Here is a 26,367-nt window from a genome sequence, read left to right as displayed (position 1 = left end):
TTGTTTCGCATTATATGCAACAGAATTTTCAGATGTAAATTGTTTGTTTCTAATGTTATTTTAATGTGATGATGAAATTAACATGCTTGATAGTTTGCAATCTTTTAGTGTACATTTTTCATTTTGTGGGTTTGAAAGATTTGTTCTATAATTTCACCCCGATATAGATATATTTGGGGGGCTATATTTGAGCTGCGTCCATCGCGTCATGTGTTGTAGCTGAACAATCTTGTATTGCATGTACCCACACTATTTGACCTAAACAACTGAAACTTTGTAGAAATGTTTTGTTGTGCACATATACCATTTCTGTCACATTTCATCTGTCAAACAAGAGTTATGGCCCTTGACTTATTAAAAAATGGTCTGAAAAATATTATTTCTCATGTAGCATCAAAAGTATTGCACCTATATTCACGAAACTTCACTGGATTGTTGGCTACCGGCAACTTTTGTCACATTTCACTCATACAACTCGACATTTAAACATTCTTGTGTACAAATAATATCTGATGTATTCTTATGATGGTAATAGCTCTGAGTTTCAAAATGTCTCTTCAAACGTTTCCTTTAAATGATTCAAAGTCTGAATCACAGTTTTCAATACTCAGTTTTAGTTATTGTTTATTTTTGCTTTACAATAATGAAAATCAACAAATCTGCATAGCCCAGATCCTTATTGAATTGTTTAGAAAGCAAAAACAAATAATTTATTAATAGCATACCGTAATCTAAATGTTTGGCTCAAATGCCTCTGTACTGGCTCTCTTCAAACCACCAAATGAGCCACTTAATAAAAACACTTATGACTAAATGGAGCTTTGATGTTCGTTTTTGTCGGATGCTTTGTAAATGATTAAATCAGAATCCATAGGCGATTCCAATTGGCACAGTCATAAATGTAAGCACTACAGGCATTAACAAACTTTGTTCGTCATTGAATTGATAATTAGATACAAATCTTTCAGACCTACATTCGTAGGAACTGTGACTCACTTTATGAAAAAATAATGATTTTTTTGCATAATAATTTGGAAAATATTTTTCTCTGAATAACTTTTGCTTCATTAAAGATTTTGGAAGCTTTAATGCTGAACATGATAAAATGAAAGTGAAACACAGTGCCCTACTATACAATAGTTTCATAAATCATTTATGGCATTATTTTGTTGGTTGATGACAATGTATGGTAACTATAATTACTGTATAGAAAATATATATATAAAAAATCGGACTTTATTTGCCATAAATGATTTCACCACCCGTCTTCACTCCTGATATGTTTTGTTTTGTTTTCTGTTGTAGTGGGGCAGTATAAAAAACTCAAGGGTAAATACCTTTATTCTTGTTTTTGATTTAATTAAGACTAGAAAAAATGTTTTGTTTCTGGTCATACCAAGCATCTGATAATTAATGTTCATCTTTATAATATGGGTGAGTCTAGTTTTTATGCCTTGAAGGACTGCATAATTATAGTAATCAGACTGTCTGTCCATCTGTCCATTACCACAGTTTCTTAGTTCAAACTTGGTGGACAAGCTTTTATGACTAGAAGATCATCATGAGAATATGTAACATACTCAAGGCTGTCTGTCAATACAGGCCACCAAGGTCTTTCAGAGACATTTGTCATGCTCCAGTGACAGTTCTTGTTCTATCAGTTTTACAGCAATTACTGACCAAATAGCTTTAAGACTTTCTTATCAGTTTTAAAATGGTAAAACACTCATAGACCTGAGAAACAGAACATTTTTTATTTGACTAACAAGTTTCAGGTATGGAAATAATGTCTTAAACATTAAATCCAAATGTAATCGCCTAATCATTAATATCCATCATTTCTTATACTGTGACTTTGGTATGCTTGCAGTTGCATTGCTAGTTGCACTTGTAATAAATTTTGTACTGTTCATATCACATTGTGCACCCATGGAATGTTTTGCCCCAAATGGATAAACAGTTTTATACACAGTGGGTGATTCCTTACAGGTTGGAATTTGTTTAGCAGGAGATTGACAGGCAAGTTGTCACCACAACTCAGATTTTCTTTTTAAAGGCATTAGAACATCTCTGAACCCAAGAATTTTATCAAATTTGCATGATCGAGGTGTGGTATTTGTCAAATTCCCTTGGGCGTGGCAGTCATATGTGATGTTAAAATCCCCTGGGCATGGCAGTCATATGTGACGTCAAAATCCCCTGGGCGTGGCAGTCATGTGACATCAAAATCCCCTGGGCGTGGCAGTCATATGTGACGTCAAAATCCCCTGGGCGTGGCAGTCATATGTGACGTCAAAATCCCCTGGGCGTGGCAGTCGTATGTGATGTTCTTTTATATTTTGTTGATATATTATCTTAAACACAGAAGCAGAGATACTGATGGTATTTCCTAGGTCATGACTAACAGTTACTGTGTCTGAAGTTCAGAAATCACTTATTGGTGCAATCAATAATAAATTTTGCTTTCATATCTACATTATAGTTGTATATCTAAAAGTGCCTATACAGGTTGTTAGGAACTGTTATAATGCATGATACAACTGTAATTCCCTCTTTCAAGTTGTAATATGACACATATTCCTCCTTTCCTTAAATTTAACAAAGTGTTTACTTGTATGACATTTTGAATATAAGGTTTTGTCTTTATGTCTATGGAGAAGAACATCGAGATATATGAGTTTCAATCATACATTTATTTCGTAATAACCTTGACTTAGGTGTTGAATAAAGGATTTATTATTGAACTAATGTTGGTATTGGGTTGTTCTTTAAGCGTGGTTCACACTACAACATTTGGACCGACTTTACCAAGAATTGAGCAAAAGTCCAGCCACGCTATTGAACGTTGTTAAAAGTGTATAAGGGTTGATGTTTGCCAGCGAACGGTGGCAAACTTGTGGCTGTTTTAAAGAAATTTGCATGCCCAAACTTTGTTGACATTTAGAAATAAACGTTTGTGTTAGTTGTGCTGCGTATGTATTTAATATTCCTGAATGCCTTTTTAAGTTATACAAAGTTTGCCGTAGTTTGACTGAGTTTGTAAATGTTGACTGGGATGCTGGTGGTTTCTTCAGCTGCTGTTGTTGTTGTTGAGTTACTAAATTAACTTCAAAATCAAGATCCTTAACTTGGAAACTTGGTACACAGAGACAATATGTACAAGTACAACAAGGTACACAACTCTACCTTAAGTAATTGTTGAGTTACGGCCCTTTTTTTGATTGGGAGAAAACAGACATGTGTTGGCATTAAATTTGGTTCTGCAACGCTCTTGTTTGTTTTTGGTGATTTGCCAAAAATGCCTAAAAGCCTCTAATATGAAGCTTTCTTGCTCAGTGATTATTATACCAGTATTAGTCTGTTTCATAGATAGCAAATCAGTTTTGTCATTTTGTGCAAACTGATATAAGAAATGTTTATGGTAAATTACATTAGAGACTATTAAGTTTAGGGTTCTTGAACACTTCTGACAATATTTTCACACATGGATTTTACACCTATATATGATGCTCCGAATCACATATATTCTGAGCACTTCTGGGAAAGTCTAGACAGCATAAGATAGTTTTCTTGTTGCAGTCAGTTTTGGGTTGATATAATTTCAGTAATCTGCAATATTTCAGTGGTTGCAGATGATTATCTGTCAAACTAGGGTACAATAGTGTAGTTAATTTAAGTGTTTAATACAAGAAGCTGTCTAAGGGAGGTAAATGGTGTTAAAATGAATTATAAAATATACCTAAAAAGTTAGAATGGTCTCCCTTTATTTGTTAAAAGTAAGTTAAAAACCTGTCAAGTACAGTCCCTCTAATGGTGTTAAAAAGCTTCCACTCACATAATCTACCACTTTTTACGCCTCATGCTGATAGCACTGGTATCACGAAAACAATCAATTATCTCCAGGATTGAGGCCATTGTCTACTTGAAATAAATCACAGGATATTTTATTTGCATCCTTTCATTCTAACATCTCATATATAATTTACATACTTGAGAATAAAGTACTAGCCTAAATCATTGTTAGGAATAAAGCCAAATGAGTTTTATAAATATTTGATATAGCTGAGAGTAAAATGTGTGTTAAATATTGCAGTCAATACGTCAAATATTGCAATAAATACATCAAATTTTCTGGAAAATTTGGTAACATGTTAATGTAAAAAATAATAAATGTCAACCCTTAATTATAGCCAGTAAATCCAAATGAGTCTAAAAAAACTAATAACATAAATAAGAGAAAATCAGCTGATTGGTTTTCAAATTTAATGTTTTTATATTTAAAAGAATCTAAAAAATGATAATTTTCTTTCAAGTTGCAGTTACTTGATGAGGGAGAAGCCCACCTCCTTCCTTCATACAGAATGCTCGTTCATTTTCTATCCAAATCCAGCGTTAAAAATAATAAAACAATCAAATTTCTTCAATAGATATCCCGTGCCTGATTTGGCAAAGTTCATGGAATGGAAATGAAAAGTTGGTGAAATATTACTTTATTAACATGTAATATGGCTGCAGAGAGATGCACTGTTATGAATATTGGATATGAGTTTTAGTTTGTTTGGAATTATTTGAATTAAAAGCTTTTTTTATAGAATAGCATTTATAATTGTTTCCTATGAATTCGAATGATTTCAAAGTGATAGTTTAAATATGTCTGCAGTAATAACAGTACGTAAATAGTGAAAAATGACATTTAATGGTACCGGCTGATCATTTTCACTGCATGTTCAAGTTCTGCAATGGCTTAGAATTGTCCATAAATATAATATAAACCCCTTGTTTTTTTTTCTAAGATTTGACCTAGTGACCTAATTTATAAAAAATGAGATTTTATCAAGGGGGGCATTCGGATGGACAAGGCCAAAACAATATCTCCCTCCCAAAACCTTCGATTCAGCGGGGGATAAAAGGTGGAAATGAGAAAGGATACCTCGCATTCAGTGACGAAATATGTCATCAAAGTCTGAGGTGCTAAATAGATTGAGAGGGTGTTTTTCTCTGAATCTGGCCCCAGTTTCTCGAAGCTTCTTAAGTCCCTTACAACAGGATTAAGCTAATCACACTATTTTTATGGCCCAGAAGGGCATATTAATTCTTTGTCTTTAATTCGCGTAATATCAACTTCAATAAAAATTATTGGACTTTAAATAGGAATTACTGTTATGGTTATCACAATAAACCATATTTTATTTTTCAAAATCACATATAAGTATGAGTTTTGTCTAATTGAAATAAGTGACTTTAAAGCCTATTAAGCTTTAGAAGTTTTGAGAAATTGGGGCCTGGGACTTAAACATGGCTTAACCTGAGTAAAAGTTGTTTATGCATGAAATTACATACACGCTACTGTGACCCAAAAGGTTACACAGCACTAATTATGTTCATATATTTTTAAACAATTTACTTTAATGCATGGGCAGACATTCAAAGGTCTTTCTTATAGAAAACATATGGAAAGGGATCACAGTTGTTAGTTGAAAGATACTATAAGCAACAATGTTCTTTGAGATCATAATCTTTTCTCTTTTTTTACAAGAAATGGTACTTCAGTACATGTCTACCTGAATGAGGATTATTCAAACATGTCAGGTAATGCTGTTTATACTGCCTTCACAATTGATGACAGCTATTGCAGTGTAACTGTTTGCCATAGAAAATGGTTCAAAGGCATTGTTGAGCTATAATCACCGACAGAAACTTGACAAGAAAATTAAGTCTTTGTCTCAAAAAGCCAGAAATGGCTCTAATTTTAATTTAAAACTGTTATTGTTTGTTGAAAATGCTGCAATTTTAGGAAAATATTATATTTAAGATAGGTTTGTGGTTTTAAAATTTCAAAATACGACTTTCATCATGGTTATCAAGTACATTCAGGATTTCGACACATCAAAGATAGGATGGTACTTTATCATGATAAAAGAGTCAAATTTAGTGCATTCTACCTCTATTTCAATTCCTATGAAGACAACTGGCAGGGCTTATCAGACCATTTGCTTCATTTTCAGCTTACCTTGAAGAAGAAAAAAATCATTTTGAATCCTTACTAAAGTTTTTGGTACATTTGGAAAGATTCTTGGTTAAGCATTTACAATGTCTTGTGAAAACAATGAGAAAAGTGTGTGGTATATTTCTTTGAATTGTCTGTTTTAAATGTTAACGTCTTATTTAGCAGAAAAGCTGCAAAGACAGGAAGACTCAATCAAGTGATAAGCTTTTGAGTTGCAGAGATGTCTGTCCACATTAACCATCCTGTCAAAACCAACCATACATCTTCTTTCGGACATTAATATTCTCATTTGTTACTTAAGATTGCTTGCATGTCAGAAGTTATTTGAGCGGTTGGTAAATGGATAGATATAAGGTTTTAGAGGGTTACAGGGCTTTTTTGGTGTCTGTCATCTCTGCAAACATTGACAAACGTATGGCCGCCAAGTGATGGATATCTCTGTTTCCTGTTTGCTTTGTGTCAATACCATTACACACGGATGTCAGTTGTCTACATTGATTTCAATATTTGTGGAAATTATTGCAAGAAATTATTCATTCTCCCAAAAGATTGAGCTAATAATTATGGTTATACTCGAAGAAGACTTTATTGCGCTGCCTAATATATTCATCCTTTGCACCCCAGCGTATTATAACCTTTATGATACCCTGGGCAAATTGGCTAGGGAAACATCATAAGTCTCGAATATTCATAAGCATTTTCTGACCAATGAAGTAGCCGATAACACAAAGGAAACAATCTCCTTTGTGGAGAGCTAATGGCAAATTTAACAATATCCTGCCTAAAATGATTTGTAAGCCGTGATCTCATTGGATTATTTCAAACCGATATTACATCCTTAACTTCTTGGCCATTTCCGCACCATATGAGGTGTGTCTCATGGGACCAATCAAGCAGCTGGATTTCACCTTATTAATTATTCATGAGTACAAGAATTTTACAGCTGATTTGTCCAGGGTATCATATAGGTGATGATACGCTGGGGTGCTGAGGATAAATATATTTTACAGTCAAACCTTCAGTGATAACTATCAGAAGTGGCTTAACTTAGTTGAAAGAACTAAGAAATGTCAGGCTTGTTTAATAGCTGAGGTGGGGCCTGGCTGCAAAGGTGGGACCTGGCTGCAGAGGTGGGGCCTGGCTGCAGAGGTGGGGCCTGGCTGCAGAGGTGGGGCCTGGCTGCAGAGGTGGGGCCTGGCTGCAGAGGTGGGGCCAGGCTAGGTAAACAGGCATCAAAAATCTGTGAGTGAAAATCGTGGCCTGTTCTATCACCTTTTCATGATCTTACTGGGTGTGTCTAATCCCATTCTGTGGGGAATCATCTGCTTACTTAAAGACATACAACATGGATCTTGGGTTTCTATTTGTTACTAATGGGATTAGTGTATACATAGGTATAGATGCACAACTAAATTGCATGATTATATTCGTGGTGTTTGTGAGGTCCCAATAAAATTTATGCTAATTTTATTTTTAAATCAAACTCGGGATTACATTTTTCCATATACCTGGACAAAATATCTTTTACTGGGCCTGAACGACAAATAAGGATGTCATAGAATGGAAAATTGCAGCTTAAATACATGAGGACATGCTAGTTTCCTGTAACAACATTGGGGTTTGACTTATCAGCTATGATGTGGCCAACAGGTATTGAGGCAAAGCATTGATGTGGGCATTAAATGTCATTGAACTGAGAATGCTCCAGAACCCTCAAGATAACTGTACAGCTGAGGCAGCATTTCCCTGCTTTCTGTTCTAATATCAAGCATCAAAATATTATGATCCTTTGAGTGAGATTTGGTTTTCTCATTTGCTTTTTTGTGGTATTCCTTTTATCAAATGAAGAAGCTATTTCTTGGATCTTATAATGCTATTTTGTAGCTTTTCGAGGAAAAAGAAGTTGTAAACAAATAATGCTATGAATTCTTTATATTCATTTATGGGCAATTATTTTCCCTCTATTTCTCTTAAATGCATTTGTTGGCCCTCTAAATAACACTACCTATACATGATTACAATCAGTATCCCTGCAAAATGCTTCCATGTGAAAGATAGGAAATTGACAGACAATATAACTGTATCGCCTATTGTACAGGCGCCATACTCAATTCCATATAGGGAGAAGAAGATACTGAAAGATGTTGGCAGATTGGCATTTGGACAGTGCAACACAGACATTTATTTAATATAAGAAATGGGAGCCAGTTCAAGACAATATTGGGTCAAAGCCTCATGGCCATAAAAGTAAATCCACTGAAATTGGTTTCACAGGATCTCAAAATCTGGTCACAGGAATTTTTTTGACCTTTTGCAGATCTGTTCAATGACTTTTCATTAGTTTCATTACTCTGGTTATACTCTTTAAAGGGTTATTTCCCTTTATTAAATCACTCTTGGTAAAATCTTTAAAGATGTGATGTCCCTGAGTTTCATTTTCTCTTGGTATAATCCGTAATGAGTTATGTCCCTTTGTTCCATTACTCTGAATATAATCTTTACAGGTTAATGTCTCTTAATTGTTTTACTCTAGGTAAAATCTTTAAAGAGTTATGTCCTTTCATTCCATGACTCTGTATATTTTTTCAAGAATTATGTAACATAGCTCCTTTCCCCTTGGTTTACTCTTTAAAGAGGTATGTCTTTCGGCTCAATTACTCTTGCTATAATCTATAAAAGTTTATGTCCCTTAGTTACATTCCTCTGTTTAATATTTAATGAGTTATGTCCCTTAGTTCTTCAACTCTGGCATAATATCTAAAGTGGTATGTCCTTTAGTTCCTTTACTCTGGGTATAATATTTTAAGTGTTATGTCCCTTAGTTCCTTTACTCTGGGTATATTATTTTAAGTGTTATGTCCCTTAGTTCCTTTACTCTGGGTATAATATTTAAAGGGTTATTTCCCTTAGTTCCTTTACTCTGGGTGTACTTTTTAAAGGGTTATTTCCCTTAGTTCCTTTACTCTGGGTGTACTATTTAAAGGGTTATTTCCCTTAGTTCCTTTACTCTGGGTGTACTATTTAAAGGGTTATTTCCCTTAGTTCCTTTACTCTGGGTATACTATTTTAAGTGTTATGTCCCTTAGTTCCTCCACTCGGGGTATACTATTTAAAGGATTATTTCCTTTAGTTCCTTTTCTCTGGGTGTACTTTTTAAAGGGTTATTTCCCTTAGTTCCTTTACTCGGGGTATACTATTTAAAGGGTTATTTCCCTTAGTTCCTTTACTCTGGGTGTACTTTTTAAAGGGTTATTTCCCTTAGTTCCTTTACTCTGGGTGTACTATTTAAAGTGTTATTTCCCTTAGTTCCATTACTCAGGGTTATGACCCTTATTTCCACTACTCTGGATATAATATTTAAAGGGTTTGTCCCTTAGTTCCATTAGTCTCGGTATAAGCAACAACGAGTTCACAATAACCCCTTCTTTCCATTACACTTTGTTTTTCAAGGAGATATATACTTTAGATTCATAATTGTCCCTTGTTCTAAATTAAAAACTGCAGAAGCGTTAACACAAAAATTGCTTCTAATGTAAATCTTAAATATACAAGCGAGTCTAATTTTTTTCTTGGTTTTAACAATAAAACATTTAAGAAAGCACTGAATAATTTTGTAAATATGTTTAAGGTTCACGATTTTGCAGTATTTGGAAATTGACAGGAATGCACCTAAAAGAGATTGATTCACAGATTTTCTCAGGAATCCATTTTGTTTTAAGTGTCTATATAATGTTTTCTTTGGATTAATTTGGATCAATGCTGCCAATTTCTATAGCATGGTCTGCCCCTAACTTCTCTTTTATTAGATGTTTCTGGACATCTTAAGAATAGTCTTTGGAGAAACATTCTTACTGGTAGTGTTTTTTTTTTAACTTTCTTGTCTGACTTATTGGATAAAGTGGTTGATTCAAGTTTATGTTTGTTGTCTATTGCCCATAAATGTGACACAAATACTTACAATTTTCAATAGCTCTGTCAAAATTGAATGCATAAAATTGGGAAACAGAAACAAAATAATGTCAGAGGAGCAATAAACAAATAATGTTTAGACAACATAAGCATTAAGAGATCATTACTTACAAGATATGAACATTAACACTGTCATTTTAGGTAATGTTATGACATCCACTATATTACAAATTCTGGACAAAACTAAATTACCTTTGGGATCAATTAGTTACAATAATAATGAAATGACATATGGGTGAAAGTGTTCCAGTTTATTCTGGATTTCCGGTTTTAAAGGGCTAGCTTAAGCCTCCTGGGGTCATTTTCCAAATCATGTAAGTGAGTTTTCTGGTGTGTGTGGGGAGGGGGAATTGGGGGGAGTGTATGTACATATATATCCCTTTTTGATCAAAGTAATTACAACCAACATCTCCTTTATAAAAGAAATTCAGCTGTGCGATGAAACACTGACCAATTGTTACTTCTCAGCCATCTTGGAAAAGCAACATTACATAATAGCCAAATATTTTCTGATTGACAACACAAAATAGTTCCTTCACAGAAGTCAGGATGTAACAGGTGAGCAGTTGTTAAAGAGAAGGACAGATACTGAAGCTCATTATAACCTATTACTAATTTCATATCACTGCCGGAACTTTTCAATCCTTTGGCTCCTGTCCACAAAGTCGCCTTTACTTGTTAAACTGCAATTTGTGATCCATCACGCACGAGGAAAGATAAATTTGGCTTGAATGATTGATTCCAAATTGTCCTCTTAGCACTTGGATAATTCTGTCTAAGACCTGCAAAAACATGAATTTTCAAGAGTTTCCTAGGGGGCCCAACCAAGGCTAATTTTTAGCTCACCTGAGCACGAAGTGCTCAAGGTGAGCTATTGTGATCGCCCTGTGTCCGTTGTCCGTCGTAGTCATCCGACGTCAACAATTTGACTGTTAACACTCTAGAGGTCACAATTTGGGCACAACCGTATTGAAACTTGGTCAGAATGTTACCCTCAATAAAATCTTAGACGAGTTCGATATTGGGTCATCTGGGATTAAAAACTAGGTCACCAGGTCAAATTAAAGGAAAAGCTTGTTAACACTATAGAGGTCACATTTTTGACTGTATCTTCAGGAAGCTTGGTCAGAATGTTAATATTAATAATCTCTAGGTCAAGTTCGAATCTGGGTCATGTGCGTTCAAAAACTAGGTCACCAGGTCAAATTGAAGGAAAAGCTTGTTAACACTCTAGAGGTCACATTTATGACTGTATCTTCATGAAAGTTGGTCAGAATGTTTATATTAATAATCTTTAAGTCAAGTTTAAATCTGGGTCATGTTTGGTCAAAAACTAGGTCACCAGGTCAATTTTAAGGAAAAGCTTGTTTACACTCTAGAGGTCACATTTATGACTGTATGTTCATGAAACTTAGTCAGAATGTTAATATTGATTAGCTCTAGGCCAAGATCGAATCTGAGTCATGTGCGGTCAAAAACTAGGTCACCAGGTCAAATTTAAGGAAAAGCTTGTTAACACTCTAGAAATGTCACATTTATAACTGTATCTTCATGAAAGTTGGTCAGAATGTTTATATTAATCATCTCTAAGTCTACCTATTAAAACATCCACTTGCCTAATTCCCCTTGAATCATTTTTTGCCATATAATGAAAATTAGATAATCCTCTATAAGAAATTAAACAATATTACAAAAAAATGTACATATTGACACTTCGCAGATTTATTGAAAACATACTCTGTTATTTAATAAAAAAAGTCCTTCCATGATGTAGTCAAAAGTATGTATAATAAGTTTTCAATGTTTCGTGCATTTTCATGTAGAACAAGTGCTTAAATCATACTCACTACTAAATTACATTCTGAATTAAATGAAACATTTTTCATGTTTATACTCCAACCATAACAAGAACAGAAAATAAAAATGTACAAACAAAGACAAGTACGCATCTTTTCAAAGGTAGCAGACCACCAGACTGACATTTCAAGTTCTCTAAAACTGTAATACCCTCAACTATAATATTTAACAGGTAGCATTGAAAACTAGTCCTAAATTTGTTTTGATTAAGTCCCCTTGCGTTTCACTTTATATCGCCCAGAAAAACACTTATTCCCTCCCCCTGTCACAATTGCCCTCGCCCTGAAAACACTTATTTCACACTTGAATTGGATCAGGTGAGCGATACAGGGCCTTCAGGGCCCTCTTGTTTAGGTTTCTGATTTTTCCAAGCTTTCACCCATGAATGACAACTACTATTATACAAGCTTTGGGGAAAACTTACAAAAGGGATCGATTAAATCATCAATGGAAGAAGATGATCAACATTTTTAGTTTCTAGTTCAGCAATCAATGGATGCACGCAGTCACTTTTGCAGTCACTTTCGGTTGAAATTAGTCTACAGCCTTCAGGTTAAAAAAATACAACATAAAATGTTGCCAGACAAATGTGATATTTTTGGGGTTTTTTTATGTGAACAGTTTGATCTGTTGAGAGAATCTGTGAGCTGGTTCAATATGAAATATGACATTTAAAAGCTTTGTTGGAAAATATTTTCATAAACCTGAGGTTATTGATTTTTTTTGTGTGTTTAATTTCATTATTTTAAGCCATTTTACCTAAACTGCTTTCACATAGCATTTAATTTCATTATGAAGCAGGCCTAATGACTCCACATAATTTTGCCATCTTTAATTAACGAGAAAGAACAAATTCTATGATGAAATGATCAGCTGATTCCTTCCCATTTAGCATTTCCTTGTCTCTCCATTATGAAAGTCTATCCATTTTTCAGTAAACACAACACTAACCAAAAGAACCCAGTTCCACTGTATCTGTAACATAAAATACAACCTACATTTTCAGCCAATGAAATTGCATATAGGCTTAATCATTATGATTTCACTTACCACGGGTGTTTAAAGGTCTGCCTACTGCCAGTCATCCGATACACACGTGACTCCCTGTGTCAAATATTGCGTTGATAATGTGTCAGCCATTGAGGGAGTATTCTAAGACAGACATAAGACCTGAAGTAATATCTGAATGATTCAGAGGGGCTTGTTTGCTACACTCACTCCGCCCATTCTGAATCATGAAAATTTTACTTCATGTCATCCAACTATAACTTGGCTGGAATGTTTTATAATAACCCCAAAAAAGAATTTTTGATAGATCATTGTAATATGCTATGCTGACTCTTTTTCAATACTTTTACAAATTGAGCTAGCCACAATTAAGTGAACCATATCAGCAACATTAGAATATGTACTCACAGGTTAATGAAAGAGTATGGGCATAGACGTGATTTGTAACTTTCTGAAATAATTATTATCTCAGATCTTTTCACAAATGATTACCTATGTAATAGGCCTGTTTTATCATTCTGAAAATGTCTGTTTTTATTTTTATTTCTGGGTGGAGAATGCTCAATTTGAACACAGACTGAGCAATATGCATTAGGTGATTCCCACAGTGCAATAAGATATTTGGAATAAATTGTGGACAGATTAGCAAACTTTTGACAAGAGGAAACACCTGCTTCTAAGATGCTTATGCTGTTGCAAAGACAATGAATAGACACAAGTTTTAACCATTTTTATGTGGATGGGCATATATATATGGTTGCGGGACATTGAATAGACACTACACTTTTCAATCTATTCATTTAAACATGGTGTGTGAGGATACGGATGCAGATCCCGGGTCCGGGGATGCATGGATTACCTACCATCATCTGTTTACTTTAAAAAACAAAGTTCTTCTTACACACAAAAAATATTTAAATTATTTAAAGATTTACTCTTTAAAACCAAATTGTTGCCTCTCATCAAAATTGATATTTGGCTGTTTTAAGCTCACCTGAGCACAAAGTCATCAAGGTGAGCTATTGTGATCGGTCTCGGTCCGGCGTCTGTTGCCATTAACATCATCTTCTCCTAAACCGCTAGGACAATTTTAATGAAACTTTATAGGAATGATCCTTGGTTGGTGCTCTTTCAAAATTGTTCAAAAAAATGAATTCCATGCAGAACTCTGGTTGCCATGGCATCCTAAAGGAAAAACTACAAAACCTTTCTTGACAAAAACCATGAGGCCTAGTAGAGCTTAGATATTTGGTGTGTAACATTGTCTAGTGGTTGTCCAAATTATGCCCCTGGGGTCAAAATTGGCCCCATCCTGTGGGTTACAAAATCTGATAGTTATGTAAAGGTTAGAAGCAAGGGCAGCAAGTCTTACATATGGTCTCCTTTTCTATTGGAGATTGTCTATTTTTATAAGGGAGTATTTTTTAAATTTTATTAATTCTTCAAAATAGTCATTCTAAGGTGATGATTGTTTTTTCATAGGTTTATAGGTAATAGTAATTATTATATCTATTTATTTTTTAGAAGAATTTCATTTTTACTTAATGATGAATTAAATAATCAGACTTTTCCATTGAACTACATGTATACTTTTGTAATCTACAATCTTATCTTTTGTGTGGATAGTGAATACACCTTATATAAACAAGAATTTAAAACTGATGTCTTCAGAATGAATGCTATGATATGTTGGATGGAAGATGAGACATTGTTTTTTTGAAGCTGTCAGGTAAAGGTGTAGTTTTATCAAATCCTCAGAGTTAATTTAAGGCAGTTTATTGGGTGGTGCACTGTCCGTCGTTTGTGTGTCTGTACAATTGCTTGTGAACATCAAATTATATGCCCCTGTGGTCAAAACTTGCCACCCCCTGAGGTATTCTGTGGACTTATATAGGGTATTCTTTAAAATCTTCTTGTCTAAAACTGCTAGGCCCACACCTTTAATAATTTGTTACAAGCATCATATAGTTGTCCTCTACCAAGATTGTGCAAATTATGCCCCTTTGGTCAAAGCTGGTCCCACCCTTTTTCACCTACTGTCTTATTTTTAAAGCTATAGCCAAGCAATTTTGACCATGTTCACAATTCTGTAAACAAATAACAATGTTGTGCTTGGATGAATTTGACTGTGATCTGTTCACCTACTTCTTATTTTTGAAGCGACGGCAATCATAAATTTGGACCATGTGTAGAGTTTTGAAAACAAATATCAATGTTGTCCTCGGATGACTTTGACCTTTTGACCTACTCTTATTTTTGGAGCTACAGCAATGGAATTTGGTCCATGTGTAGAGTTTTGAAAACAAATTTCAATTGTTTCCTCAGATGACCTTGTCTGTGACCTTTTGTCATACTTTCTTATTTTTAAAGCTACAGTAATAAATTTGGACCGTGTGTACATTTTTGTAAACAGATATTAGTGTTGAAATTAGATGACCTTGGCTGTGACATTTTGACCTACTTTCTTTTTTTTGAAGCAACAGCAAAGAAATTTAGACCAGGTTCACAAATTTGAAAACAAATATCAACACTGTGCATGGATGACCTTGACTGTCACCAATTTACCTACTTACTTTTGAAGCTACAGCAATAAATTTTTTGTCATGTTTAGAGTTTTGAAAACAAATACCAATGTTATCCTCGGATGAACTTGACTGTCACCATTTGACCTTCTTTCTTGTTTTTGAAGCTATAACAATGAAATTTTGACCATGTGTACAGTTTTGAAAACAAATATTAATGTTATCCTCGGATGACATTGACTGTGACCTTTTGACCTACTTTATTTTTTTGAAGCTACAGCAATGACATTTTGACTATGTATACAGTTTTGAAAAGAAAAATCAATGCTGCGCTTGGATGACCTTAATTGTAACTTTTTGACCTACTTTCTTATTTTTGAAGTCTCTGTTATGAAATTTCGAGCATGTTTACAGTTTTGAAAGCTAATATCAATATTGACCTTGTCAGGGGATCTTTTGACCTACTTTCTTATCTTTGAAGAAATTTGGACCACATGTACAGCCTTGAGAACAGATATCAAGCTATATTGATTACAAAGGCCAAACACTTTTACTTAGGTGAGCATTTAGGGCCATCTTTTATGACCCTCTTGTTTTACACTGACTTACTTTTATCTCATGGGGATTTTTTTTTTAAATACTCAAATCATCATTCATATATGAATGTTGAAAGTACTGACAATATCAAAACAATCCTGTTTAATACTCTCTGCTGTGTTTCTCTAATGGGAAATCACTTGTAAAGATGTTAAATGGTCACATTGGTGTATGGTTTTCTGTCTCCCTAGGTAGGAGCCCTGATGAGTTAAACAAAATTGCCAGCTTGCTTTCTTAGATTTAATTGAGAACTTGCAAGTACATGTATGAATGATACAATGTTTTCCTTTTGCCATATTTGACAGGATTTGTCAAATTGTCCACAGTGGAAATCTGCTGCTTTCTTGAGCCCACAGGAAAAGACAAAACAAATAATTGATACGTACATTATAAATAGGTTTGGAAGATGGGTTCAAGTATTTGAACAGTGGTTGAAGAAATGATCCGGCTTAACCAAGCACAGGAGAATGATGAGCATTATCCACCCTGTTAGAATCCTATGTTCTTGTCAAGGAGACTTTTGTTTAAACATTTATACATTAATTGCATGCAGTATTTCATGAATAAATGGAAATGTGTAGCTTAACATAGGGAAGAAAAAAAATACAATAAAAAGAACATTAAGACTTCCTTATAATCATTCAATGACAATTATACCCTCTATATTGCTCCTTAAGTGCACTCTTTGGCACTCTAATGTAACATTCTTGATGTAACAATATCCCTTTTCCACAAAACTCTTTCACATGCCAAATAGGAAATTTCCTAAGTAACTGTATTGCCTATATTACCAATGTTGTATGCAATTCCATTTAGGAAAAAGAAGATTCTGAAAGATTTTGGCAGATCGGCATTCAGATACTGTGCTTTGCAGACAGTTATTGAATTACAGAAATTGTTGCCAGTTCAAGAAAATATTGGGTCAAAATCTTTTCTGGCCTGACCAAAGCCGGTCACAGGAATTATGTTGACATTTTGCATCTTTTATAGCTGGCCTATTTGATGGATAGGACTGGTTTGTCATTGCCTAGAAGCATATGGTTTCTAGTTTTTCCCTTGACATTTCTAGGACTGGTTATTTTTGGAAATCTCAAGTATAAGGCTTTGCAGAATCATTCTGTTCTAAGGGTTTTTACTTTGTTGCCCAACTTTTTTTAGTGTTTGATGTTTATGTTTTTTAAAGGTTTTGGAAGTGTCAAAAATATTTATGATATCCATAATGTCGTCAATATACAAAATTGGGAAAACCATAAAATGTTTCAGATACGATTAAAGAACTTCAGGGGAAAATATATTTTGTTTTTATTTAGACAACATATATGACAATAAAGTAATATCTACTGGCAAGCAACATATATGACAATAAAGTAATATCTACTGGCAAGCAACATATATGACAATAAAGTAATATCTACTGGCAAGCAACATATATGACAATAAAGTAATATCTACTGGCAAGCAACATATATGACAATAAAGTAATATCTACTGACAATTTAAGACAAACAAATAATCACCCTGCTTGTTACATAATGAAATAAAATGCTTTGTGCAAGCAGTACATGTAATGAATAAAAATAATGGAAAATAAGACCATAAAATAATCAATAACCTCAAGATTTTGAATTATATTTTCCTACAAACATTGAGAATAGCTTTTTGTCATATTTCATTTCATTTAGATGACAGATTATCTCGACAGATCTAAATCCCAAATTTTTTTAATTTGTCTGCATGCTGTCATTTTCTGATGATTTTTTTTATATTTTAACCAAGGCTGAAGACTTATTATAACCAAAAGTCTGCATGCATCCTGTGATTGATGAGCTGTGGAACTAAAAATGTTACACCTCTGCTACCATTTAGAAATATCCCCAAACTTGTATAATAGCAGTTCAGTCACTTGATGGTTATATTAATAGCTTATTGATCCCTAGGGGAAGTTTTTCCCCAAATTTGTAAAATAGTGGTTGTCATAAACATTACCCAAAATGACAGTGGTAAAGCTATTATCTTGTCAGTAATGATCACTTTATTTTTACATCATCCGAAAATTATTATATCCCCACAAAAAAAGTTTGGGAGGGTATATGAGATTGAGCTTGGCGATTGGTCGGTCTGTCACGCTCGAATGGTCTGTCTTGTCCGGATGGTCTGTCACGCTCGAATGGTCTGTCTTGTCCAGATGGTCTGTCACACTCGAATGATCTGTCTTGTCCGGATGGTCTGTCATGCTCGAATGGTCTGTCTTGTCCGGATGATAACTCATGAAAGGACAAACAGTTTTCAATAGGTTTTAGTATACATGTTAAACAACATAAAATACAGCTATATGCGTTCAGTTAACATGTTTGCGGCAAACGCTTGCTGTTTGGTTCTCTGCTTGCAGTGTATGTGTTGCAGTGAAAAACAGGGAAACGAATCAAATCAGTTTGCAAATGTTGTATAAATGCTCACCTCACTGAATGCTTTGCAGTTTAAATTTGACTTTAGACAGAGTTTTTGACTCCATTTCCAAATGAAAATTTGCAAAAATATGGTAACAAATGAATGGGTAGAAGGTTAAGAATGATTTTGGTAACACCAAGAAATACAGATAAATTCTGCCTTTGGTTGCAAACCACCAATTTGTTACAGAGTAATGTCCCTTTTACAACTTAAAATTTGATTATGAACAATTGAACAGATTTAAATGACTTCAATGGTACACAGCCCATAAACAACAGATTAAGTTTGACTCTGTTAAAATCGACCAATGTTTGGTGGAGTTATGGCCCCTTTTCAAAGAAATCATTTGCCATTCCTAGTGGCGGGTGGGTGGGAGGATTTTTAGCTCCTGTGACAGCTCTGGTTTGTTTAATGTTCCTCTAGCTGCTATAATTTATATTGTTTCTGGATGTAGTTGTTTAAGATTTTATACATAAATATGTATAAATATTACTTGAAAATGTTAAGTATTTTTGTCACTTTTACGGGCAATAGACTTAAATCAACCACTTAATCAACATAAGGTCAGACAAGAAACTCAAAAATCACTGAGAATGTTTCTCCAGAGCCTGTAATACTTAATGTTTCCAGAAGTATAAAAAAGAGATATTGAGGGCAATATACTGAGTACCTAAAATCATTATGATCTGACATCAGCAGGGTTGATCCCAATTAATCAGAAGAAAACATTAGACACCTTAACTGAGATAGGGTAGATTACCAGGAATTGGCTACACCTGAGGCAACTACCAAATTTCCAAAGAAAATTATCCTGTTAGTATAAGATTTGGTGAAATCATAAACTTGATGCACTAATATTATTACAAAATAATTCAGTGTTGTTGTTTTTTATACATGTTTATGCCCCCACAAAGTGGCGGCATATAGGGTTGCCCTTGTCCGTACGTACGTCTGTCTGTCTGTCTGTCTGTCTGTACGTACGTACGTACGTCCCGAAGATTGTTTCCGATCTAATTCTTGAAAACCATTTGTCCAATCCTCACCAAACTTTAAACACATGTTTGTGACCATAATATCTTGATCAAGTTCGATAGTCATGGAAATCGCTTTAGTCATTTAGGAGTTACGGCCCTTTTTTGCCAAAAATACTTCAAAAATATATGTTTCCAATCTAATTCTTGAAAAGTATGTGTCCAATGTGGATCCAACAAGTTTTTTCCTGCCTGAATGGCGCCATATAACCTATACAGTCTTGCGATGCCGTAAAACCCAACTCAACTCAACTTATCCTATATGTGCAGATTATCCTGAATAATCATTATGGCTTATTTTCTGTGACAAAAAATCAAAGTGGGGGCATCCGTGTCCTATGGACACATTTCTAGTTTACTGTTAGAACTTGCAACCATGGAGAGAGTTAGACTGGTTGTATTCAATCATTAGTACACAAGTTGCAAGCAAATGATTTGTCAGTCATGCAGTTTTACATTTGATCAAGGGACATAACTCTTTAAAAGTTACCCGCAGTATTTTTGGATAAAAGGAGTGAAAAGTAATGAAACAGAGTAATAAGTATTAAACCTGCAATTAAAGATAAAAATGTTAATATAAATCTTTCAGGCAAATTTGGAGAAAGAAAATTTTAGCAAGTTTTTAAATGCAGGCCAGAAAAGGTTTTGACCTAATATTGTCTTGAACTGGCTCCCCTTTCTGTTATTAAATAACTGTCTGCAAAGCACTGTCCAATGCCAATCTGCCAATATAGTTCAGTATCTTCTTTCCCCTAAATGGAATTGCATATGGCGCCGGTACAATGGGCAATACAGTAACAGAGTCTGTCAATTTCCTATCTGGGATGTGGGGAGAGGATATTGTTAGCATTAAGTATGCTATTTAGAGTGCTGACGAGTGTACTTGAAGAGCAATAGAGGGAGAATAATTGCTCATCATCATCAGAATGATTATTAAGAAGTCATTACATAGTCTTTATTTTATTTATTTTTCTATTTATAGTTAAACACTACCAAATTAGATCGAAGAAATACCATGTATGAACATCTAAAGAAAGGGAAAACAAGTCTCCTTTACATTAATGATGATTGGGATGCCACAAAAGAGTAGATTAATGTTGCTGTATATAGCTGTGCAGATTTATACCCTTATATATGTGTAATAACTATGATGGATCATTTCTTCAATCTCTGTCAGTCGTGCTTAAAGACATATCACAGTTGTATTCAGATACTAAAACCCGTATTCCAAACCTGCTTTGTCTCAGCCTGTGGGGTCAGCATCTGGTATATGATTTACATTATGAGACTCACCAGAAAGCAGGGGATTTCCACTGTGGAGGATTTGACAGACCCTGTCAGACTATCACATAGAAAATATCACAGAATTTGTAATTGTAAGTCCACAATTGAATTGAGAAAAGCTAGCTGGTCATCTCGGCATTTTTGCACAACTCATTTGGTAATTTTTCTGCTCTAACAAATGAGGCCTATCAAGGGAGACAGAAAACAATGTCAATGTGACATTTTTTGTTTAACGTGTTGGCAAGTGATTTCCCATGAGAGTAACACAGCTTTATGTCACTGAGAGTGTTTTAATAATGTCAGCACTTGGTAAACTCATATTTGATAGATGTATTGCAAAAAACTCCATTTTGTAAAAGTAAAAGTGTGTGTAATACCCCTGTCACACTAGGGCGTTCCCACAGAAAAATCAAGAATGCTGATCTACACGCAGACAGGCCCAGCAGATCCAGAATGATGCAGATGCTTTGAATCTCAATCTGAGACGATGACAGAGGAGTGCCCCAAGGCGTAGTAGGCTTTGGCTTCGACCATGGGTGGACAAAGGTAGTCTGTTGCAGAATGGCCTCAAATTCTTTGAGAGCAAATGGTAGAATGGAGAACTGATGGGGATATCGTTTTTGTAGGCAGTGCAAAATCACACACAGACAGCGCAGTTTGAGCTACGTGAAAGCACAGTTCACATGAGGTGCGTGCGCCATGACAACTTGATGCACACAGTGGAAGCGCCATGAGAGCACCATGAGAGAGCAGACAATTCCCAACTAGAACTCTGTATGAACGCAGTAGAATGCCATGGAACTCCATAGAAACGCCAAGGTCATCATGAGAACCCTGTGACACTACCATATTCATGAAAAATATCCATTTTTCCAGCGATCTGACAGCGCTCTGTGAAATTTAACAAAGCCACCATGCAATGGCAGTGGCAACGTGGCTAGGTGTGACAGGGGCTTAGGGCAACAGGCTATTTATTAAAGGGTGAAACAAAAAAGCATTGTTAGGATTTAGAAATTCAACTGTTAGCAGCTGTTTGGTAATCAAGTGTGTCACATTACGGTAGTTGATCATTCTAAGGAACAGCCTCTTGAAAAACTTTTTGGCAATTTAAAAAAAAATGTACATCGAAATATCAATATGAAGTGGCCTGTTATTTATGAAGTTATGTCCAAACAGAGAACTACATTTTAGAAGGCTGTATTCCTAATATGTACTCACCCTGCATGCACATTCATGAAAAAGTAACTGAATAAAAAAATAAAAATGCATTAAATGTCTCTGCATCCATATGCTCATGATATAATGCATATATACTGTGTAAAAAAATGAACTTGTTGTAAAAAGTTTTAGTGTCTATAATCAATGTTTAAGATCTGCATCAGTATGGTAAAACTGAACCACTTGAAAAGTGTAGTGGCTATGCAAATATGTGTATCTGTATGCATGTCTGTGAAAAAAATAACTGATTGACAAAGTGAAGCTTCTATTCAATCTCTCTGCATCATGCAACATACCGATTCAATTTGCATCTTTTGAGAAACCTGTTTCATCTGATTATATGTTTGCTAATCTGTTCAAACACCTTTGGGTTTTTGTTGTTGAGAATTTGCGGGACCAAAAATGAGCCTTCATGAACCTGGCTCCTTCGTTTGCAACCATCATTTTTTCTTAGCAACCTATGACTTCCTTAGCAGTAGCTTGCTTCCTTTGCAACCATCTCTTCCTTTAACAAGCATGGATCTGCTTGTTGTCATCCATATGTCCATTGTACATTGTCCATTGTCATAAACCACTGGGACAATTCAGTCAAACTGCACTGGAATGTTCCTTGGGTGGTCCTCTTCCAGATTTCTTAAATAAAAGTGGTTCCATGCAGAACTCTGATAGCCATGGCAACTGAAAAGAAAAACTTGGAAATTCGGTAACCGCTGGCCTGATTTCAAAATAATTTCACTGAAATGTTCCTTATGTGACCCAGTATTAAATTCCTTCACCCCATGTTGATTTGTAAGAGAACATGGCCACCAGAACCACGGCTTCTGTTTACTATATGTCTATATGGAACACTTTGAAAATCTTCTCTTCAGAAACTTTTAGCCTGATTTCAAAATAATTTCACAAATATGTTTCTAAGGTGACCCACTGTCAAATTCCTTCACCCCATATTGATTCATAAAGAAAACCTGGTTGCCAGGGGCTGGGCTAATTTCCACTTTGAATCATGTAATCATGTCTATATGGAATTGACATTGATAATCTTTTCTTCAGAAACCATGACTGACCCAATTTTAAAATAATTTCACAGAAATGTTCCTAGGGTGACCATATATCGAATTCCTTCACCCCATTGTGATTCATAAAAAAATGGTTGCCAGGGGGTATATATTTATATATTATTTGAATGATGTATGCCATTGTTCGGGCGGATTGGGCGGGCGGCGTCAAACTCTAGTTTCTAACTTTAATTGCAGTTGATATATCTTTAGCAAACTTTGTTTATCAGAAGAGTTTATGGAGACCTTTCATGGGATTGAGTTTTGGGCCTTTGGGGTCAAGGCCAAGGTCACTGTTACTAGAAATAGAAAAAGGGTTGAAACTGAATATGTTTAGTTGACATATCTTGACTTAATTTGGAATTAAAAAGGATTCATTGGATTGTGTTTGTGGACTCTTGGGTCAAGGTCACTGATACTAAAAATAGAAAAATGGTTGAAATTGAATAACTCGAGTTAGGGCTGACATATCTTGACTATACTTGGCATTTAGGAAGAGTTAATGGCGACCTTTCATGGGATTGTGTTTGGGCCCGTGGGATAAAGGTCAAGGTCACTGTTACTTCAACAGTAGAAAAATGGTAGAAATAAAAATAATAATTATATAATAGAATAAAAATAAGAAAATGGTTGTAACTGAATAACTTTAGCTAGGATTGACATATCTTGTTGAAACTTGGTATTTAGGAAGAGTTTTTGGAGATCTTGCTTGGGATTGCATTTGGGGCCCTTTTGGTCAAGGTCAAGGCCACTGTTACTAAAAATAGAAAAACTGTTGAAACTGAATCTCACAATGAAGGCTGATTTGTTCTTCTGTCAATCATTGAAAACCTGATTTAGTCATTTCTTGTTTTATTTCATTTTATATAATTATTTTATTGTTTTACAATTATTGAAGAATCTCAACTTCAAACATCATGAACTTGTCAACAGCAACAATGTGCATTTTTTACTCCAAGTTTAATATTGCAAGAGTTATGGCCCTTTGTTACTTTTTCAATAAACACATGTTTTATATTTTTAATACAACCGTTTAAGAAAGGGAAGTATTATAGTTTCACCTTCGGCATTAGGATGGGCAGGCAGAGTATAGTATGTTTTAAAATCAATAACTTAAGAATCCATTGTCCAATCCGGAGAGCGATATTGGGCCATCTTGGCCCTCTTGTTCTTACTAACTTGACAGTGGCTTGCTTCCCTATTTAACCATCACATTCCTTAGCAATCATGGACCACCTTAGCAACCACTTACTTCCTTAGCAACCACTTTTGTCTTAGTATGACTTACCAAGCAATGACTTCCCGAAGTTCCCGTAACAACCATGGAGCTCCCTATCAACCACAGTTTTGCTTAGTAACCATTGACTTCCTCCACTATAATGGCCTGCCTTCCTTTTAACAATTACCTTCCCTAGCAACCATGGATTTCCTTAGCAACCAGTTACTTCCTAAACAACCACATATTGTCTTAGAAACCAGTAGCTTCGATTATAAGAATAGCTGCTTGCTTATCTTGTTTCTCAAGGTGTTAAGGTGAGTGATATAGGGCTATGTTGGCTCTTAATCATGATCATGTTTAATTAAGTCTTGAATAGATTTAAGTTATTGTTTGTTATTTTCGAAGCCTGTGAAAATCACAATATTTTCCATAATAATTTCCAGTTTTACTGTCCACATATGTTTAGGAAAACAAGTTCCATAGATTAAAGATTTGCAGAGGAACAATAAACAAATAGTTTTCATTCAACATCGTAATAAACTGATCATTACTTAGACAAGAAATAAACAACACTGTCATTTTTGGTAATGTTTATTACAACCACAATATTTTTGGAAAACTTGCCTTGCCAATCGAGATCGATAAACATCAATGTAAGAAGATGATAAACCTTTACAGTCGTGCCCATTAATCATTGGCTGTTACATTCAGGCTTTTGGTGGAGTAAATATGATGTCTAGAATGGGATAGTCTTGGTTAAAAACATAAATAAATGACAGCAGGGTTCGAATTAAACTTTGAGGAGCACTCGCAAAATTTTGCGAGTGCTTTTTGAGGCTATTCGCAAAATGAAAAATCAACTTGCAACTTTATTACTTTCTTTATTCCCTTATAATATTGTCTAATTAAAGTAGATATTTACACCTATATATAAATAATATATTATAGCTCACATTGTATTTTGAGGTTACAGTTCAAATTGTTTTTTGAAGTTATAGCTCACTTTGTATTTTGTGGTCATAGCTCACATTGTATTTTGAGGTTACAGCTCAAATTGTTTTTTGAAGTTATAGCTCACTTTGTTGTTGAGGTCAAAGCTTGATCACATTATATTCTGAGGTCACAATTAACTAATGTAAGCTCAAGTTATATTTTAAGGTTACACAATGGTATTTTGAGGTTGTAATAAACTTAGCTCACATTGTATTTTGAGGTAATTCACAGTAAATAGTGGATTTAATTTCATTAAATGTAACAAATGGCAGAACAATTTCATTTTCTGATAACTGCTTGTATAAAAGCAGTTTTGTCTTATCCTCTATTCACATTTTTTTTTCAAGTTATAAACAAAATAAATTTCTGTGATGAGATAACCTGAGCTTATTTCTAACCAGTGGACGCCTTCCCGAGGCTTTTCGTTGTCAAGATTTAGGCCTGAAATGGCCTTTTTGCTGTTTTTATGACGCTAATTCGGTGTCGGACTACTACCCGAAGACGGCACAGCGAAGATTGCTAGAGGGGGTCGACCCTGTGAATAAGATGACAAGTACCCAAATCAGACTTCCGATGTTTATTGTCCAAGGTTAAATGACCAATTATAATAAACAAAATATTAAAGTAAATCAGCATAATGATGTAAATACATGAATATGTGATTATTAAGAATATTAACAATATTTGGGGAATATTGATAATAACAACGCTTAGCAATGTGAAAGGTACCAATAAATATGAATGTATTAAAATAGAGAAACAACTTGTATGACTAATATAAAGTACAAGTGAATTATAAAGTCAACAGTGTGTATTTGCAACATAATTGTAACAACAATAAACATATACTTATTTTAGCCTATTTAAAGAACTTTTAATTGAATTCCAAGCTTTTAAGTCAAAAATATAATAACAATCTAATAACAGAGTAAAACCACATACCTGTGAATAAGATGACAAGTACCCAAATCAGACTTCCGATGTTTATTGTCCAAGGTTAAATGACAATCTGGACTGGGAAGTCATGGGTTTAAATACTAAATTTGAGGCTAAGTTGCCAACAACTGGCACTGTCATCTTAAGAGTTTTACTTGGCTTAGAATTAAGAGTTTCCTTTTAGATAATCTTTGTTTCTTTGATCTAATATATGCTTATCACA

At 34.6% G+C, this 26,367-nt stretch overlaps 1 protein-coding gene across 2 annotated transcripts in view; it reads left to right on the top strand.

Moving 5' to 3' along the window:
- LOC128242843 (solute carrier family 12 member 6-like) overlaps window positions 1-26,367 on the top strand; it is a 95,796-nt gene that overhangs the window by 6,300 nt on the left and 63,129 nt on the right. The window contains exon 3 of one of the 2 annotated variants that reach the window (XM_052960204.1): window positions 1,306-1,329. The exons of the other annotated variant lie outside the window; for it this stretch is intronic. Within the exon in view, the coding sequence (XP_052816164.1) occupies window positions 1,306-1,329 (24 nt within the window). The remainder of the gene's footprint in view (window positions 1-1,305; window positions 1,330-26,367) is intronic. 2 annotated transcript variants of the gene reach the window in all.

Source organism: Mya arenaria, chromosome 8, assembly GCF_026914265.1.
Source record: "Mya arenaria isolate MELC-2E11 chromosome 8, ASM2691426v1".
Classification (NCBI taxonomy): Eukaryota; Metazoa; Mollusca; class Bivalvia; order Myida; family Myidae; genus Mya; species Mya arenaria.
Note: the sequence above shows the minus strand (reverse complement) of the source record. Positions and strands in the feature narration are given on the sequence as shown.